This window comes from Prosopis cineraria, unplaced genomic scaffold, assembly GCF_029017545.1.
Source record: "Prosopis cineraria cultivar Desert tree isolate PC_DT_omini unplaced genomic scaffold, ASM2901754v1 PC7, whole genome shotgun sequence".
Taxonomy (NCBI): Eukaryota; Viridiplantae; Streptophyta; class Magnoliopsida; order Fabales; family Fabaceae; genus Prosopis; species Prosopis cineraria.
The window spans coordinates 32,911,377-32,931,701 of record NW_026555338.1 but is presented as its reverse complement, the minus strand read 5'-3'; the positions used below and the strand labels follow the sequence as shown (position 1 = coordinate 32,931,701).

Below are 20,325 nucleotides of genomic sequence, written 5' to 3'. Positions count from 1 at the left end.
CTTTCAAGTTTCAACAAACGCAAGAGCTTACTTCAGAACGGCTGCTTACAAGAAATGTACAATTATTCAATCCTAAGCAGTAACTCATAACTGGCCAATCTAAAAATATAGTAGAAATGCATTGCATTAATCGTCACTAATACGATGACAAATCCATTTACATTCATGCAGCTAGTAGAGAAGAGCAAAGTTGACTAAAGATAACCCCTTCCAGTCTGCTATGTAAATTCAAAACTAGACTGGACCTTCATGCCATTCGTGTACCAGATTAGATACTTATGCGTCAAAGAATTCTTCAGGGACATAAAATTTCAAACCAATAGCCTGCAAGCACCAAATCGATAACTTCAGGTAAGTGGGTAACAAACATGCAAAAGATCGATCGAGCCTGCGCGCACTGAACATCATTCTCATCGTTACTCAATCCAGCCTGCTTTCCAATTATCAGAAGCTATCTAAATCTAACAATGAAAAGTTTTGAGAATAACTAGGATTCTCTGTAGATGTTGTTAACTGGAGTCTGAAGGCAAAAGCACCCAACTTCATAAAGTGAATAAGTAGCTTAAGAAAATAATATCCTCAAATGGCTGAAGCAGACAGATATATGCGTTCTTGTTGCTATTCATAAACCATAACTTATGTACTATTGATGAAAACTGATTACTTTAGTAAACTGGCAGATTCAAGAAGATTAGCAGTCAGGAAATAACAATAATATCCGAAGAAAAGAAATATGTAATCGTCGATGAAATTGAAGCATGATCGTAATTCCGATATTAGAAACGAATACACTACCTCCGCAAATTTAATATCAGCATCACTGTGATCATCTTTTCTCCCAGCTGCATCACCAACATAGAAGGATCTGTAACACACAAAATAACATTGCTTAAATGACCATCTGTTCATGGGTAAAATGTCATGACTTTTTAACAAAATTTATAATAGAGGAACACTAGAGACTAGTTAAGCAATTGAATAAAAGGATGATATAACTGATCCATATCTATTGGAATGCCAGAGTTGAAGTGTTGCTCCATAAGGTGCCACATTCCTGGTTGGGGTTTGCGAAATGGATCATCTTCTTTGTTGACAGCTTTGCCTGATTTACCAAGTCCACAAGCTATGAAAACCTGCACATGAAGGGAACTTGCTCAGCAGAGAAAAACAACGTGCATTAACATGTGAAACCAACAAGCCATAATTGAGTTGTTGATAACAATACAAAACAAATGTTCTGTATGAACAAAGATTACCTGAATTGGGACCTTCACTTTCGTGATAAAATTATTTAGACGGCCAGCTTTTGAGTCCACAGCCGCCTGTCTCTTGTTCTTCCAACGTTCAATATTGGATTCATTTGTAAAAATGACCTGTAGAGGGCAGCAATATGAAGAATATAGACTACCATAATTTTCATGCTGGCATTCTACTAGCAGGCGAAATATTTAGATGAGAAAGAATTGAGTTAAAAAACAGCCACATTCGATAATATGATTAGCACCATATAGCAGATATAATGTGACATACCAGTTTATAACCATCACTGTATAGGCTTTGTAGTTTATCAGGAATTGAAGAATACATGAGGGACCAAGCATCTGCACCTGATCTGAAAGAAAGGAATAACATAAAGGTCCTGATCAATCTGATATTCATGAAGTCTAAGAAAATGGATATAACAATTAAAATTACAGAGGATGGGATAATTTCCATATAAGTTATTCTATCCAAAAACTAAGTCTCTGACCAAGATCATCAACAACTTCAAGCACTGATGCAGACGTACATATTCACAGCAGTTTTTGCAAGGCATCCATCAAAATCAAATGCAGCAATCTTGCTTGAAGCATGAAGACCATCATCCTGCATGTTACATGAGTTACGTAAATTAGAATTTTCTTTCAACAAAATATTGTGCATCTGTGTCTGTTCCTTTCACTTTTAATCAAATAATTTGCACCCAACCTCGACTCCCTTTTAGTCCAATTAAACTATGTAGAAAAACCAGGATTAAAATCTCACCTGTTCAAGAAATATGACACTCTTGAATGCCTTCCATTTTGGTGAAAGGATAGCATCCTGGATTAGTCAATTTTTTTTTGAATGTAAAAAGGTAAGAAATAAGATTTATTTGGCTCCATGAAGCTGACAGAAATAAATGTGTAACAGCGTGATAAACTTTCACAATCAAAATCATCAGGTTAAAAAACAAAGACTACCAAAGGACATATTGCACCTTGTACTTGTTCTTGACATCAGAAGCAGAAAAGTCAATGACTACCTGATTTAGGAAAGGCAAATTAAAGAACAAACATGAGTTTTAGAAATCAATAATCGAGGAGTAACTGCTTTACATGTGTATAGGCCTACAGCACTATTTATGGTCAACTGAAGCAAAATAAATAAATAACAACTATTCATTCTTATCCTTCACCTCCTAGCTTTGATATCAGTAATACGTAGTCATAGCTGCAGGCAAGTGGGTGATTAAAAAACATCTATAATAATAGGAATAAACAATTATAAAGGAATAAGGAACATAGAGAAATAATAATAAAATTTAAAGAAACATAATTCACAATTCATTCAACAAAGAAATGATACATCAGCAAAGAACCCAAATTCACTCTTCATTGCTAATGTCTCCACAGCTTAGAGCTTTGATAAGCACTTTTACAAGACAATCAAGATGATTTCATCCAAACACATTCCTTCTTCAAATCCTCAATTTAAATGTTTCTCATAGTTTCCGCATGTAAGAGATCTGGAAGAACGGAGTCAGGGGTGAAGGACAAGTATATGCGTTTAATATTAAAACAACCTTACAATCAGGAAAGAGAAAGCCACCTCAAAGATACGCCGTAACTTTTTTCCTGGGGGTGGTGGGGGATGTAAAAAGATTTATTGAGCCTTGACCCTTGTTCAAATGCATATGCTTACCTTTCTTTTTTTTGTAACACTTTCTTGTACTTCATTTTGTATGTCTTCTGTTGTTTCATGAACCTTAAATGAGCAGAACAACATACAACCAGATGAAAGAGATTAAAATAAAATTTGACAATACACAGAAGCGGTAAGATAAACCTTGTAAATGCACAATTTACCTTTCAGCCTCCTTTTTTAATCAGAATTAATTAATTTGCCTACCTTTGTACTCTTTGAATCACTTTCTTGTAGTTTGTCTTGTACGCCTTCGCTTGCCTTGCAAACCTGTCAACAAGTAATGAGTGGTGTATTACACGACCAGAAGGAACAAGGTCAAATATTTGGGAAGATACAGTACGGTTATTCGTTTGACCCTATCTCTGCAGAGCTCTATATTAGAAAATTGAACCAACGAGACGTGTAACTGATTATGCAAATATATCCTACTGCCTGTCAAGTCCGATACTTCAACCAGGCCTTACTGCCCTGAAAAAGAATCGATAAGTTTGCACAAAAGATAAGTTTCCTCACCTCTTGAGACTTGTCATGTCTAGCCAAAAACTTCTTGATGTCATCCCTGTCACTACTCTGAAATGATAAAAGATGACAACATTCAGCTGAAAATAAATTGATAGGATAAAGACAATAGTGTCCCCTGCTCATAAAAACAAAAATTTTATCCCTCGGCAAACTCTTCATTCCTCAATGTTTCCAAATGAGAAAAACCATCAAAATTATATATGTATGTATGTATGTATGTATGTATGTATGTATAAACCAAACCTCCAGCGACGAAAACCCCTCAATGGACATAGGCGAGGCAAGTGCAGTCGAATCAAAAGGGAAGCAATCAAGGTGATGCCATTTGACTAAGTCGTACCCCCGATTGTCTTTGGTCACCAGAGCCAACCTCAGTGATTTGGCATCAATCTTTTGGGAGCACTTCTTGCATGTCGACCGATTCGACTTGGCATACTCCGCCGAGATTTTAATCGAGGATGAAGAAGACGGAGGAGCCATAAGAGGAGGGTTTTCGAAAGAGGAACAAAAGAAACGAGTTGAACTCAGAAAGGAACGAATACGAAAGGAATTGGAGACAATGCAGGGTAGACTAGTGTTACCGATGACGAAAAATCTGGGAATGGTGAGCATGTGGAATTAGAGAGAGAGATGCAAATTTCGCGCCATTTCTCGCGAACGAAAGAGGGTATCACTTGGAGTAGGAACAGTAACACTCGAGTCTCGAGTCTTGACGCTCTGTATTCGGAGAATCACACCGAATATTCTCTCACTGTCCTTTTTTCCCCCCTTGTAAATTCTCTCAGCATTTTTATTTGCATAGAGACTTATTCTTAAAAATATTAATATTAATGTAAAATAAAATAATTAATTAAATAGTAATTTAAGTCCTAAACTATAAGCTCAACTTGAACTAGTCTTTTAAGCTCCGAACAATTGAACAGGCAACAATTTGGCCTTGTGGTTAACTTCAATTAAACCTCCGTGAATTGTGGGTCCAGGAATTGAGAAGACCACGCCAAGCAGGCGTCGAAGCAGAAGAACGACATGGAGCCGCTCTGCTCCCAAGGCTTCGGCGCCGAAGTACCACTGGACTAACCACGATCGAGCAGAGGAAGGGGCTTGGCCATAGTGATCTTGGAAGGATAAGAAAAACATTTTTGAAAAAAGCTACCTCAACTTAAAACCTGCCGATGTGCTGTAAAAGAATATATAATGAAATTAGAATTTTACCATAAAGAGGAAATGAGGCGAAAATGTTGGAAAACAATACTGCAATTTTTCTTATAATCTAAACCTAGAGGGGACAAAAACAAGATGGATTAAATGCACAGGAAAGAAGATACTGTTGATTTATAAAATTAGTTCTGATCCCCACATTGTAGAAAAAATTAGCATTACCCATGAATATGAAAATGAAACAAACAAGAATATAGCTTTCATTTAGATGAGTTGTTGCCATCACTTGCGTTTGACAAACGATTGTCTTTTCTCTTTCTTCCTTTCTTCCCATACGAAACCCTGAACCGCCAATGTTTTATCGTTGAACTCGCAAGGCGGAGGCTTCTCTACTAAACAAGTATTAGACAACGCCCAAGTGTTGAACGTGCATAAAGTTAACTTATGACGTGGTTCCCACTTAATTTTCATGCTTCTGCCTGCCAGCTGCAAATTCTGTCTCAAATACACTAAATTTTCTCGACATCATCATAATGACTAATGAGTGTCATAGATGCATCCAGTTATCTGTGGTTTTACGCTAAAACGAATCAAATATCACATGCTCATTCTCCACTAGCTTTTCACTGTACTTGCTGCATAATTCATAGGCAGGCCTCCATTAATGTGGATCTTCCTTTTTTTTCGTTTTTCTTTTTGGATAAGAAAACCTGGAGGTAAACTCCATTTCATCAAATGGGAATATTAGTAAAACTCAGAATCACCAGATAGTTTAAATATCTGAACTTCGGAAGCTGCATAGGTTGGCCACAGCATGTGAACGGTGCTTGTGTTGACTATACTAATAAACTGTGAGGGTTGGCCACTAAGCTTAATTACTGAACATATATCTTTACTGATGATACAAAAACGACATTTACAAGAAGTTCTTCCAATCAAATTTTAGCAGAAAATTATGGGGGAAACAAAAACAAAAACAAAAATAACTACTCATTTCAACATTCACAGAATAATAAATAAGCAAATGAACTGAAATTATATTACTCACACGCCAGTTTAGTGCCAAAGCTTGTGAGGCAAATGGCAAAGGCCTGGAAGGCTGATAAAGGCTGCCTATAATCCATCGTGAAAGTATCATCCCCAACCTTCCCAAACTGGAGGAGAACTGTTTCCTCGTCTCCTTTCCCACCTGATTGGCTCTGATCCACGGTGGCAACCAGCTGAAAATTCTTCACTGATGCCACAGTCACACGGCCATGGAAATTCAAGCACCAGCACTGCAAATGCTCATGCCATCTTGGAGCTTTGTTCTTCAATATTGAGTGCCCCGGAGCAACACGTTCTTTACTGTTTATCTTATCGGTATCCAGATTTTTGTCATCTGAACTTTCTCCTGACAAAGGAACGGGGCACTTCATTGTGCAGGCCATCCTTCTCGGTCCCCTTGATTTCAGAATGTTGAACTTATATGAGACCTGTCCCACCTCAAAGTTACCTGCAGGAACTTGTGGGCTTATCTGCTTGCTGGTAAATCTACGGCTCGCCCTGCTGCTTGATGGCTTTGCACCATTATGAGGCGGTTGGCTGTCATAGATTGTGAAGTTGGTACCAAGAAAGTCCGAGCTGCGAAAAAATTTCACCAATTAAGTGTTAATACAGGGAGCAACTTTTGGCTACAAATTCACATTATAATCTAGAAGAGAATCAGAGTTTAAGATCTTCAATTAGATACAAAGAATGCAAGGACATGCTTTTCTGCTGCTACAAGTAAAAACTTCCCATCTATAGATGAAATGCAAGAGCAAAAACACTTCAGTTAAATGATATTTTACAAAAATCTGTGGTTGATGGTGAAGAGAGCTAGACCTCACTCAATCATAAACCAGCCATCAACATAGACAAAAAGAGACCATTCTCCCATTCCATTTGTAAAAGGTTTTTCTTCTTGAATCCTTCAAGGAGTAAGAATGGTTTACCTTAACTTTCCAACATAAGCATTGCTTCCCTGGGAAAAGTCATCAGCATCAAGTGATATGATATATTCAGTATTAGCACCACGCCTATATCTCCTAGCTGCTAAAAGAAACTTTCCTTTATCTGTGAAAGCTGGAAAAGAGGAAAAAAGTGAAACAAAATTTTCAAATCAATTGCATGAGAGAGAGTGCAAAATCAGAAGCATTATTTGGAAAACAACCATTACTAGAAGCATTATTGCTAAAAGTTTGCATAGCTGGACTTCTAAAGCAGTATTTCATTTCAAAGCAGACAACCCCATGGACTACTCCAAAGACTGGTCCATTAGAGTATAGGCAAAATCAATGGTAAAAGGCACAACATACAGCTAACCAATTGGTCCTCTTTTCCATAGCATCCATAACTAGATGCCTTCTTTCCATTGGTCTACTAAGACAATGTTAAATACGGTTAAAACATTTAAACCCAAGACTCTAAGTTACGAAATAAAAAGTTGTGTCAAACTGCAGATGATAAGACTCGTTTAAATTTCTTCTTTCAACAGATAAGATAATGCAAGAGTCAGAACAATGGTGGTGGTGGAAGATTCCTAGTGCTTCTCTGTGGGGTTTACCTCTAGCCGTTTTTCTTATTTTTAAAGGAGTTAAGGTGAACCGAAATTGAACCACAACAGATGAATTTATTAGATAAATAAAGTTCTATAAGTTGACTGGAGCAGGTCAACTTAGACTACGTCTAGTCAATTGGGGGGTAGATTAATGCCGTCTGGAAACACTTTATACCTGCATCATAATTCTGTAAATATGAAAGTCAAATTTAAATTCAGGCGAAGTAGCACAAAAGAGAAGAATATCCGGTCAAAATCAAATGCCTTAATTCGTAAATTTGAAAAATAAGATGAAGCTTCCAGATTTTACATAAAACCGTTAAAAGACTTTATTCAGTCAACTTACGACAGAGCACACAGGACAACTCAACTCCAGCCATAAGTCATTTTCAACCATCCAAATGTCAATTGTCCAGCAAAATGTTTTATACCAATACTTACTTACATGGTGTAAGGGCAAGACATAGGTAAAATGTTGAAGTCTTCTTGTTTCGCTTTATAAGACAGTGGTGGGGTGGATCACGTGGTCCTGGCTGCAAGTCACAGGAATGTAACAAGATTGTCAGCTCCAAGCCTCATAAGTTTAACAGTTACTAGACGAACAAAAGATAGGCATTCAAATAAATGCTTGAAATAATGAAATAACAAACCAAAATCAAAATGCACCAATGAATTGCTATCCTTTGTCAAAAAGAGCATGGGAAACTGACTGAAGAGATCAAATAACATACTTATTACTTCACCAAGGCAACGATAACATAGCTTTCTCCTGCTAAATGAGTGAACTTACTCCGCCAAAACTACATAATACACAATATGCTAGTGTGAAAACATGAATAGTCACATTCAAAAAATTCCTTCCTAAAATCCACCAGAAAGGATCACCATCGGCCATTCCTCCATCTTTCCTCCTTCACATTAACATTTGACAGACTAAATAAAGAGAAGTGGAAATCTTTCCATGGTGCCAACCATCCGTACCATTAATCTTAGCCTCATGACTACAATTTGATATATTTTGGAGATAAACTTGTGCAGGTTCACAAGCTGCACGAGGTTACCAATCTGAATGAAAGTCAACATCAAGCACCAATTATAGTCAACTTTTACGCGCAGACTCAGAATCACCACTGATCCTCACAACAAATATAATTCACCAATTAAACCAATCACTTCCCCAATTCACCAATTCACCAAGCATGAATTGAATTTCCTCACTATTGAAGCTAAAAGATTGATGAGTGGTCGAATGGTAGGTATCCCAAAGTTCTCAGAAACTTGAGCAAGCCCCAGAGTACCACCACCGCTCGAAGTGACAAAGCATTATCCAAGGCTCAAAACAAACCCAAGTTACAAAGTACAAACCGTCACACGCTCGCGAACAAAAATTTGAAGAAAAAAATAAAGCCAATCCTGAAAACCCTCCCCAGAAAAAGAAAATCATGCAACAAGTACCTGTTTAAGGCAAGAAGGGAAAGTAATTTTGCCGCTCTGAGAAGGGGACCGTACGATCTCACGAGTCATCTCCCTCCACCTCTTGCAGACGCATGCACAAGCGACAACGTTTCGGCGGGGAGGCCACCGCTCGTCGCTGACCTCCACCCGCCGTATGATCTCGCCGAGAAGCTCCGGCAGCATGGTGGACCACGCATTGCCGTACGCCACGTCCTCCCCGGCCTCGGCCCCAACGATCCCGTTCCGACGGTCGTCCTCATCCAAAGCCCCAGTTCCCCTAAAGGATCTGGAGAACTTACGAGAACGGAAAACTCTGACAAGAGACATTGGAAGGGGGAAAGAGGGGGTATGGTGTACAGGCTCGTGAGAGAGAAAAGGAGAGACTTCGGTGAAAGGGGAGGAAGAAGTGGAATGGGGATGGTGATAGAGTGACAGGTTGGTGAGGAAAATGATGAGATGTGTGATGGGTTTTGCCACGTATGTGAGAGAGAGAGAGAGAGAGAGAGTGTGTGTGTGTGAACGAAAAGGATGGCGACGGGGAAGGCAGACGACGGTGCGTGAGAAACTGAGAGTATAGCGAGCGCAGGTGGAGGTAATGGGATCTGCTGTAACGTATGTACACATGACCTGGTCTCCGCTCCTTGATAAAGTAGACAAAGCTCTTCTTTGATTGCGTGTTTCACTGTTTCGTTTCTCTTCTATTTTCTTCCTTTTTTATGTTTCAAGCTTCTTACTTTGCGGTTTATGGCTGTCATTTTGTATAATTATAAATTACTTCCAACTATTTTATTATATAAAATTAATAAGTAGGAATTGAATTATTAATTTTAGTTGAAAAAAATTTCAATCTATTCTTATCAGTACATGAATATTATCTTCCAAAAAAAAATTCTTAAAACTTTTTATTCCCTACTTATAGAAAATTATGAAATGATACAATTTAAAAAAAAGTAATTAAAAATTTATATTTTTTATAAAATGAATTATACTTTTTTTCTCTAAAACATGACTTGTATACAGGATTAAAGAAAGTAATTACTGATTACCAATACCATCGTCATATTTGCTGTATTTCTTCAGCAATCTCAACTTTTGCGTCTGTTTGTATTTCTTTTTTATCATTGCTTACATCTATACCATGTTTGTGATCATAGTATAAAAAAATGGGTTAATCTGTCCAATTGAATTGATAAATCATTAAATCAACATCTTAATCAATTTAATAAAATATTTGGTTTTACAGGTTTAATCATGATTTAACTATAACTTTGATTATACCATTAATCCTTGAACTATTACCTTAATTAATTTAATGACAGCTTCAGTTTTCAACATCTTGTCCAAAACTGTGATTTTACAAATTCCTTCATATGTATTTTTGTAAATCTATGGTACAAGTTCTCTCACGAAGATAGTTTTTTGGCTGTGGCTGGGGCTGGGTCCAGGGACGGATCTGGAGGTGCTACCCCCACCCCGCCCAAAAAAAAAAAGGCACAAATTTTTAAATCAATTTTCTTGATTTTTACTTGGAGAAAAATAGGAAACCACTTTTATGAATTTTTTGATTTTATCCCTCCATGTGTCATGTGCTGGATCTGTCACTAGTTGGGCCACGGTCCATTGCGTCTGGCTTTCGTGGGTTGGCTTTGGCGGGGGTGCACTTTCATGAGGCGAATCAAGCCAGGTAGGGAAGGGTCTTTTTTTTTTTAATACAAGAAGACAGACAAAGCTGTGCAAGAATTATAAAAATCAGGTCAAATCAGAATTCAGGATAAACATGCAAATTATAGACGGTTCATTATAAATAATGAAATCATGATTTTTATGGAAGGTTTCGCATGTGGGTAGATAACGCATTTGTTTACTTCTTTAAAGTTATGATCAAGTTCAACTAAAGTTATAATCAAATCCAACTGTCCAATCTTTTATAATAAGTTTTTTTATTTTTTTAATGTTTGATACTAAAGAATGACTATCAAGATAGTTATGTTGAAGTTAAAAAAGTATCTTTAAAATTATAAAGACAATTAACAAATCCTGTTGGACTTAACTTCTTGTCTCTATTGATTATGTTGTTTTCGTTTTTTATTGATTTGATCAAGACAAGAACAATCATTCAATTGATGAATCTTACAGTGTAAAGGATAATTTTAAAGTTTTTATTTTTCATCAATTTTAATTGCAAAAAAAAAACTTTATAGTTCATACATATATGACCCGATCTAACTTGATTTTGATTAGGCAGAACTCAATATATTTTTCAAAAATAAATTGGCATTATAAAATCGCTTGAATTTTTTGCAGTTGGATATTTACTTTTGGACCCAGTTATTGACTTATTGTTGGCGCGTGTCAAATAAGTAATTATATGCAATGAAACTGTGAAGAAATATTGAAATGATTCAAATATCAAACAAAAGAATTGGATGGGTAAAAGTTGAAGAGTGGGTCAATTTATAACTTGTAATAGAAGGTGGTGAAAAGTATAGTGTTTACTGTTTAGGTTAGGCATGGCACGTTATAACCCACCAAACCTATCAACCCCCATGAAATGGTCCCTGCCTAATGAAATCACCACACATCATAATTTTTAAGAAAAATCACACTACAGGTCTTAAAATAATAAAATATTTCACTTTTGACTCAATACATTTTGATATTACATTATAAGCTCAAAGGTTCTTATTGTAATTTTTATTAAGGGCAAAAGTACAAATTTGCCCTTGTATGATTTGAAACTCAAATCATATCCAACACAATGTCTATGGATATACAATGTGATGTTTATTAATTCTCAACACAATATTCATACATGTCCAATTAACCTATGGATTAATTAAAATAAAGTCACGTAGAGCATGCATAACACAATATTTATAGATGAACAACACGATATTTATGAACATTTGTTGAAAATATATAAATATTGTATTGTGTATTCATAAATATTATATTGTATATTGTTTGTGTCATTTGTGCATTTTATTAAATATATTGATCAATTATATATATATAGATATTGTGTTAAGAATATATTAAGCTTGCAGTGCAATTTTTGCTCTTTTGAAGCCTGTAGTGTAATTCTCCCTAATTTTAAACTTCTCAAGTTTTTTCTTAGTCGCCCAGCTAGGATTTAATAATAGAACTGAGATTAAAAAAACATATATATTACAAATATTTTCATAAACTTTAAAGGTTGAAAAGACGCAATATCCATATAATATTAAAAAAAATTAAGAAAATGTGTAGCCCTCTCCGTCGGCCTCAATGGCTTTTCGGTGTTTAAATTTATTTTTCAGTTTCAAAGCTTTGTTTCATAGTACTACCTCAAAAGCATAAATATCAATAATTTATTCCTCTCTCATATCAACGTACAGGGGTTGCATCGGTTGCCCAAAGGATAAAGTGAAGGGCATCATCATCAGCGGTTGCCTGGGGGGGGAAAAGAAAACATTGTTCTTTTCTTGATCCGCCAATCCCACTTTTTTTTTTTTGGGTATATTTTAACTTCTTTTATAAAAAAACGTGATAATTATTTTTAGAGCCTCCTATCTTGAGCCAATTTATTTAAGATTAAAAAATAAATATTTTTTAAGATAGTCAAAAAATTTTATTAAAAAATATTTATTTTGTGGAAATTTCATAAAAATCTATTTTATGTTTGGTTAGAAATAATAAAAAAGTGATTATTAATTATTTATTGTTAAATTTTTATTTATTTTTATTTTATAAAAATTACTTATTATTTAATTATTTTAAATTTTATGATATATTCGTATATCCTTTCAAATATATTCTCTCTTATCTATTGCATTAAGATTATTTTAAAAAATATTATAAATAAATTCTTAAATAGTTAGAAATTTATTTTTTTAATCCTGATTATTTTCAAAAGTACTTACAAAGTAAATTTTTTAAAAAATAAGTTGAAACAAACAGGCCATTTATTTGTTTTCCAATTTTGCTCCAGAGATATGTTTCTCTAGGTCTGTCACTGTATAATATACCATCCACAACACACTTTTAATTAAATTAAACTTTGAATAAATTATTTAATTATGTTTAAAATTATATTCTATGTAATAAAATATTTCAATTTAAGGAAAAATATTGATCATTCCTCAGTTCTAGATACTTTTGAAAAAATCTCGCTAATTGAATATTGAAAAACCTAGAACAACTTATATTTTTTAAGGTCTTACATTATAAATAAGAATATATTTTTAATATACATAATAAAGGATGGATATTGTAGTTTTTAACAGAGTTTAACTTTTAAATGTGAATTTAGATATCTAAAATACTTTTGTAAAGAACTGTGAATTCATGAAAAAATATTTAAAAATTTTGGTCCAGAAGAATGAATAATGGGGAGAAGGGTTTAGATAGGCGGGATGGGAAAGAGGATGCGCGCATGCTTACGTGGGATGAGAAATTGGTCAACGGAACGACTATGCCGGCGACATGAAGCTTCCACGTCGGCGTGCAAAGTGTCACCGTGCATGCAGCATTACCCTCTCCTTGAGACACGTTAACCCCCGTCTCTCCTGAAATTACCTTAAAGCCCTAGCCTCACTCTCATTCCTTTTTTTTTTTTTCAAACCATGAAAATAAATTTGTGTGCGTTTGGTTTCAATTTATCAAAAATTTATTTAATAAAAATTAATTATTATAATAAAATTTATGTTTAAATATATTTTTTTAAAAATTTTTTTATACACTAAAAATTAGTTTATGAGAGTAAAATATGTTTTTGAATGTATAATTATAAAAAAAGACATTAAGTTATATTAATTTATAATTTTTATTATAAAAATATAATATATTTGACATATTTAAAATTAAAAATTTTAAATAATATAAATTTTGATTATAATGCTAAAAATTTAATATTTAATTATTTATATTTTTTAATTTATAATTTCAGAAAATGTGATAAAGATTTATAATTTTTATTATAAATTAATACTAAAAATTAATATGATTAATTATTTAATTTATAATGCTAAAAAATTAATACCTATTTATTATTATTAAAATAATAATTATATTTTTAATGAATTAACTATTTTTAAATAAAAGATGATAATGGTCAAATAATATCCTATTTTTTAAATTTATTTTTTAAAAATTTTAAATAATTATGTTGTAGAAATTCACTTTCAATTATTATTTGAATATAGTTTCAATGTGTAAAATATTTTAATCAAATAATTTTTAACTCAGTAAAATTTTATTTTATAAATGTGAAATAAAAGAAAATCAAACGGGCTCAAAATTTATGACGGCTAGGTAGATTTTTCTAATTATAATTCCGAGTCCAAAATTCTAGAATATTAAAAAATAGTGGCTATTTTTTAATTTTTGTTTATTCCATCAATTAAAAGTAATGATTTGTACTCAAATAATTTTTTATGTTTTAATCATTTACCAGAAATCATTTCCAAAACATATTCTAATTATTTAAATTACGAAGAAAATCTTATAAAAAGAATGGAACAAATATCTGGAACAGATGTTTTAATTGTTTAAAAATAGGCCGGACCTTACTTGTTTTTCAATACCTATCTTATATGATATCCAATAGGATAAAAATCATTTGATAATTAATAAACAATAAGTTACTTCCTCCATGCCTTCGTTATATCAAGAAACATAAGGAATCTCTTCAAACCCAAGAAAATATTTGAGAAAGCAAAGAAGGAAATCAACTCACTTGAAAAGTTATATTAAAAATATATCTATAATTCTCAAAACTGCAAACCCGATGTGCAAAATTTAATTAATTAATTTTTTTTTTCCACCGGTTTGATCAACTAAACTTGGGCAGACAAACCTGAAACAAATGGAAAACTCCCGGACGACAGACTCCTTTTGAAGACCACAAAATACATTTTGGGTAAAAAGAAGAAAGAAAAGGAGGAAAAAAGATGGCAAGTGCAGAAGACACAGGAGGAGGAGGAGGAGGAGGAGGAGGAAGAGGTAAGAAAAAAAAGGGAATGGAGCAGTTATCTGGAACGTCGCCGGTCGTAATTGATTCCCCAAGAGCGGATGCCGGAGAGCAGCTCTGCGGAGGCGATCAAGAAATCGACGGCTTGCTGTGGAGTGAGGAGACCCACCACGCTCTTGAGGGTTCTGAGCCGGAGATCGTCGGCCTTCCTTATGATGCTCCCCAGAGCTTCCATTTTCTCCTCCATCTCAGCCCCTTCTATCAGCTCACTCCCACTGTCTTGCCACTCCGATAGCTCCTCCGTTATCGCATTCTCTTCCTTCACCTGCAAGTCATTTCACTAGACATTTGAAACTCGAAACTTAACTCCAAATTCTACAACCCTGTCAACCATTTTGAACAACACAATATACAAGAAATGCGAATGCTTGGAGATGGAGAGATCGGACAAGACAGGAAAATTTACGGTGTCACACTGCAACTGGCTGACACGCCGGAACTGAGAGGGGGAGAGATCGCCGAGATCGCCAGTACGAACGCCGCGGAGGATATCGATGATGTGAGACTCGAAGAGGACAGAGGACTCAGTGTAGACGAGGTGGAAGGCGATGGTGGGGCGCCAGCCGGCGATCCAGTGGAGGGAGCGTTCGAGGGTGGTGGCCCATGGGGAGACCAGCATCTGGAGGGGGTCGTTCTGTGAGGCGACAGACTTGGCGCGATAGTAGTCGTCGTAGTGGGCCATGACCTTGTCGATGAGGATGAGGAGCTTGTGGTTTTCCTCCGCCGTGGCGGGGGGCCGTGTGACGGCGGACAGCTGGTGAAGGAGGTGCTGGAGGTGGTCGAACCAGGACTCGTAGAAGCCGGCGAAGCTGAAACCGCTCACCGGGGCTGTGTGGTTGACACACGCATGCATGGGGAGGCTCATCACGACGATCCGATTCCGACCACTAGGGAGGAGGGTGGCTCTGAGCGGTGATATGGGGCTGGGCGCTGTGATATAGCGTCCTTGAGGAGATTCCAGCGGATGGCACGTGTGCACCTTGCGTGGAAGTGTGAGGTTCCACTTTATTACTATGTTGTTTCATGCGATGGACCGGTTTTTTTTTTTTTTGGGTAGGATTCAATGGGCCATTTTATTCACCGTAAACGTGAAAGAGGACACGCTTTAATAGCTTATGAAGTCAATCTGATTCTGAGACACTTTATCAGTTGAAATATTGACTGGCGAATGGGCCTCCCAATTTGGTTTACACTCCACATTGATATGAGAAGTCTCGAACACCTTTCTTGTGTTGTGTAGACTAGGACATGGGGAAAAAGTGAATAGCTTTTTACTGAGAGCCATGAATTTTTATACAGAGGCCCTGAACAAGGTATTATGAGTAATTCTCATATTGTGCGAATACTTTTAACACAAGTTAAAATTTTATACACACACAAAAGACGGAGACCATTTATTTGTTTGACTATATTTCACAATCCAAGATCATTCTGGGGGAGGGGGTGTCCCCCATTTTTTTTCACTCCATTTCCCTGGGGTGGGGAGGTCTCCCTCTCGCGATGATTCTATATCTGACCATCTGTTCATACTTCATATAAGCCAATAAGGAGACAGCTTCCATTAAAGAAGCATTTATTTGTTTCCGTCCTTAAACAAGTCTACTGTTCTGCAGAAAGATTATTGACAAGATGTTCAATTGCATGTGATGAATTGGCAAATTTTGAGTGAATGTTGCAACACTAGGGAGCACACTCTTAAGTCTGACCAACTTGCTATATGACGTTGCTCACAAATGCATGCATCTTACATTTTCTTACTCCGACTAGGAATGAAATCTGGGCACAAGAAAGAAAATGGAAGGGGGCACACCTTCCCTTTGGATCATTACATAGACCAATGTCAAACTTTCTTCCTCTTCGCTGAATGCATTTGTGATATATCTACTGGCCTGGTGAATCCTTCGCAGACATAAAATAATGCAGCGCGGAGTTTGGCAGAGCCTATAGATTATTTAGTTTCAATCCTACAAAGTCTTTACTTCAACAGTTGAAAAGCAGATGAAAATCTCCTATCGGGTAAGTCTAGTCTATGTTATAGCAAAGAGGAACCTGCTTCAAATTTCGGTTCCATCAATGGTAAAACATGGCAAACAAGCACAAGCTTATGGGGGATTACCATTCTCCAACCTTTACGATATATCTTTCAATGATCATCCAAATCATCCGCGCGCGCGGGGGTTTTTCCCACCCCTTCTTAGGATCTCCCCTTCGTTCCTTTTCTTTTTCTTTCAGATCCATATCAACATATCCATGGTTAATTTAGGAACCAGTCGCTTGGAATGGAAGCTAATACCCCAGAACTATGCTTGTCCTCAGACATAAACTTTCAGCAGTGATCATCCACCTTACTCCAATCAAAAGCCTAATGGCTAGTTCAAAAGTTGATTGCCCCATTTAACATACAATAAGTGAAATGAAAAATGATTTTATAAATAAAAAATGTTTCTTCTGCTCGTGGAAGAAAAAACAGTAGAAAAAAATGATTAATATTGAATAATGATAACAAGAATATGTAAACAATCAAATATTACATGACTACTTATTTTCATCACATTAGAAGCTAGGAGGGCTTGAATCTTGAATCTACTTCTCACACCTCACCACTGTTGTATATGTGTCAAAAGTGTGTGTGTGTCAAAGTCCCACATTGACTAAAGGAAGAAATCTCCTAATGTATATATACTAAGGAATGAAATGGGCTAGCAAAATGAGCTTGAAGGAGAAGTGACCTCGCGCACAAGAGACAGGCCAACTCAGGGCAATCGCAGTTGAAATCAGTCGATTTGCCCCCCTGCGCGCGAGTTCAAGAGGTATTGGGTTCCTTTTACCGGGTTATTTTTACAAAAATGATTAAATAAATAATTACTTTTAACTTGAGGCTTTGACAGTTTCTGGACATTAAACCTCTTCTGAAAACCGAATTTTGAAGATTAATGTTTTGTCTGCCAAACGTCTCCAGATTAATGAACGCTGAACGTTTTTGAATTAATGGACATGCACGTTTTGCTGTTTGAGGCGTCTGTGACTAAAGTGTTAAACGCTGAACGTTCATTGTTTAATGTGTGTATAACCGAACCATTAACCGGTAATTATAACCCAACGTTTGTGTCTCCTTCATCGGCCTATATATACCCATGGGTGAGGACAGAACAAAGTGCAAGCCTTCACAATTGTCTCCTCCCTTTGACTCCTGTTCGTCTGTGCTTGCTTTAGCCTCTATTATTCTGTTCCCTTGCTCTATCGCAGGAAGTGCTTGTTTAATCCTGGGGAGCTGCCGGCCCGTCGTCTAGGTGTGCCGGAATAGTTTTTAAGGACAGTGTCCTTCCGGGTACGACTCAGGCAATCAAAAGCTCGCTGTTCACGCCTGCCACCGGTGTCACCTACAACCACACCACTTGATCATGAATTAACCACAGGTAGTTTTTATATCTAAATTTCTACACAAGAAAGAGGGATTGCATTTCTCTAGCAGTAGCCAAACACAGCCTGATGACCTCTTCTGTATTATTAGATACTCCAAGTTCATCACCAAAAAAAAAAAAGATACTCCAAAGCTACAACATTAAAGCTACCAGCTACTGCCCTCGCAGGAGTTGATATCATAATTCAAGGACCGAGTTTGTGGGAAGGAGCAAGGTTCACGAGAGATCAATGCCGTAGGATATTGCTATGGAAAGCTTCATTCAGGGTATGTCTGGCTTGAGGTTTGCAGGGCTGGGAAACCTATTTATAAACTAAAATGCGAGTTTGCCTTAAGGATCAACTCGTTTCGTTTGGCACTGAATTTCTCTCTAAACTTTTCTTTCCAAACCCTCCATTGGCGCTGAAGCGGAAGTGGTGGTGGACTTGCTTTTGCATTCAATGAATTGCATCAATAACAAAAGTCAGAAATCACATTTTAGATAGAAATTTCCAAACATCAATCACGATCCGCAAATTCATCAACGAATAAAGTTTGCAAATCAAGTTTACACCACTCTAATCCGAGGTTGAGGGTTTTCAACAATGCCGAAATTTAACCGGGCATCAAACATCATTATAATGATATTCACCTGTATTTCAAACCTTAAATTGAATCCAGAAAATATTTTCATATGACAATAAAGCTCTGAGTACCGAAAATGTGATTCTTGAATTCACTTCTCAGAAACAAAGAGATCGGTACGGGTAGATCAGCTTTTTTCCACATTAGCAGGAAAACCAAAGCATCTAGCTTAACTCCTGATGATTAATATATAGTTGGTAAACATACATAGGAATTATGATTAAATTAGCAGCAAAGCTTTTTCCCCAGATTCCCAGAATGCCTATACAAAATCTCTCACTAATATCCTCACTATGCACATCGTAATCTCCAAAACCTAACCTTATTCGCCGGCTCTGTCTTCGGCGAGGGCTTCCGATGAGTTATCTGGCATTACCTTCATCTGCTGCTGCATCAGCGTCCTCCGCTCCATATTCCGTGTCTTGTTAATTGTAACCGCGCAGATGACTGAAACATTAACGAAGATGCCACAAAAACGATTAGATACAATCACACACACGAAAGAGAACAGTGAGAGAAAATTGATCGGAAATTGGATTACCTCCGGCGCCGACGAAGCAAAGAAGACGGAAGACTTTTGGTCCGGGGGGACCTGCCACCTCTTCTCCGGTCATTCCTCGGCTGGAAAGCGCTTCCCAAGTTCTCAGGATCAAGCTCTCTTGCTCTTACGAATCTACGATCCTTACTCCTTGATAAAAATCATAAAATAGAAAATCACTGTCTCCCCAAAATTATGTGAAAGGTGTAGAATTTTTATAAAATAGGAAATAAATTGATTGATTGTTCAAGCAAATAAATTCGTTCGCTTTGATTGACGAAGTTATGAAATATATTTGAGTGAAGGGGCAAAAATATCTTAAAGTTTTTTCAAAGCAATTATGATATCATTTACTTTTTAAAAAGAGTAATGTTATTTTAAAAATTTAAAGAAGTCTGAAAATTTTAATTATCAATCCTGTTAAGTTTATAGAAATTTTAGAAGGCTTAAATATATGTTAGAATGCTAAAAATATTAGAGTGAATGTTTATTCCAATTCTATGGAGGCTCTTTCCCTTATTAAAAGTAACTTCGCTCAAAGCCACCTTCTTACAACAATTTTAATAAATATCTAAAGTCTCACCATGAGGGATTGAAAAATCATTTTTGATTACATATATAGAGAAGCCAATCGTTGTGCCAGCTTCTTAACCCATAAGGCTTTAAGGGATCATTTTAATATTATCTTATTTGACAGGTCCCCTGTTAACTGTAGAAGCCTTATAACTTTCAACATGACCTAATTTTGCTCTCTTTGCGCGAGCATGTATTTCAAAAAAAAAAGTGCAATTTTATCACACCATTAACTTAGATTGATGTTATCAAGATTGATGTTGTTGACAATTAAATCTTTTATTTTAATTAATAACATGATATGTGTCTTCCTCTCACTCTTTTTGGATTGTTCTTCTTTTCTCCCTCTTACTCATATTGTGTCTTCTTTTTAGCTTGCGTCTTCCTCGTCTCTCTCCGAATGCATACCCAGACCCCTCCCTTTTCAGCTTCATATTTTGTCTCATAAATCCGAGAAAAATAAGGTCCATCTTCTTCCTTCCCTAATCAAGCAAGTA

General features: G+C 36.1%; 3 protein-coding genes across 8 annotated transcripts; all 3 read right to left on the bottom strand.

The window, feature by feature from the left end:
• Positions 1 to 108: 108 nt before the first annotated feature.
• Positions 109 to 4,245, bottom strand: LOC129315368 (polynucleotide 3'-phosphatase ZDP). Of its 2 annotated transcripts, XM_054959005.1 has the most exons (12): positions 3,712 to 4,238; positions 3,460 to 3,516; positions 3,151 to 3,213; positions 2,944 to 3,006; positions 2,240 to 2,284; positions 2,026 to 2,082; positions 1,790 to 1,866; positions 1,531 to 1,612; positions 1,257 to 1,373; positions 997 to 1,133; positions 796 to 865; positions 109 to 324 (listed from the first exon to the last, which is right to left on the bottom strand). In XM_054959005.1, exons 1-12 carry the CDS (start codon positions 4,078 to 4,080, stop codon positions 277 to 279), a joined length of 1,185 nt encoding a protein of 394 aa, XP_054814980.1. In that variant the 5' UTR covers positions 4,081 to 4,238; the 3' UTR covers positions 109 to 276. The 2 variants fall into 2 exon arrangements, with proteins under 2 accessions (XP_054814980.1, XP_054814979.1); XM_054959004.1 differs by lacking the exon at positions 109 to 324 and having other exon boundaries at positions 331 to 865; positions 3,712 to 4,245.
• Positions 4,246 to 4,607: 362 nt separating this feature from the next.
• Positions 4,608 to 9,107, bottom strand: LOC129315370 (tubby-like F-box protein 7). 3 transcript variants are annotated; one of them, XM_054959007.1, is made up of 5 exons: positions 8,663 to 9,099; positions 7,653 to 7,740; positions 6,603 to 6,732; positions 5,675 to 6,249; positions 4,608 to 4,645 (listed from the first exon to the last, which is right to left on the bottom strand). In XM_054959007.1, exons 1-5 carry the CDS (start codon positions 8,987 to 8,989, stop codon positions 4,623 to 4,625), a joined length of 1,143 nt encoding a protein of 380 aa, XP_054814982.1. In that variant the 5' UTR covers positions 8,990 to 9,099; the 3' UTR covers positions 4,608 to 4,622. The 3 variants fall into 3 exon arrangements, with proteins under 3 accessions (XP_054814982.1, XP_054814981.1, XP_054814983.1); XM_054959006.1 differs by lacking the exon at positions 4,608 to 4,645 and adding an exon at positions 4,770 to 5,336 and having other exon boundaries at positions 8,663 to 9,107; XM_054959008.1 differs by lacking the exon at positions 4,608 to 4,645 and having other exon boundaries at positions 5,502 to 6,249; positions 8,663 to 9,092.
• Positions 9,108 to 14,419: 5,312 nt separating this feature from the next.
• Positions 14,420 to 19,505, bottom strand: LOC129315304 (protein DOG1-like 4). 3 transcript variants are annotated; one of them, XR_008594443.1, is made up of 3 exons: positions 19,259 to 19,505; positions 19,039 to 19,164; positions 14,915 to 14,937 (listed from the first exon to the last, which is right to left on the bottom strand). XR_008594443.1 is itself a non-coding variant. In XM_054958909.1 (2 exons), the coding sequence occupies exons 1-2, from the start codon at positions 15,535 to 15,537 to the stop codon at positions 14,671 to 14,673; spliced, it is 726 nt and encodes a 241-aa protein (XP_054814884.1). In that variant the 5' UTR covers positions 15,538 to 15,661; the 3' UTR covers positions 14,420 to 14,670. The 3 variants fall into 3 exon arrangements, 1 of the variants encoding a protein (XP_054814884.1); XR_008594442.1 differs by lacking the exon at positions 14,915 to 14,937 and adding an exon at positions 17,014 to 18,052 and having other exon boundaries at positions 19,259 to 19,496; XM_054958909.1 differs by lacking the exons at positions 19,039 to 19,164; positions 19,259 to 19,505 and adding an exon at positions 15,079 to 15,661 and having other exon boundaries at positions 14,420 to 14,937.
• Positions 19,506 to 20,325: the final 820 nt, after the last annotated feature.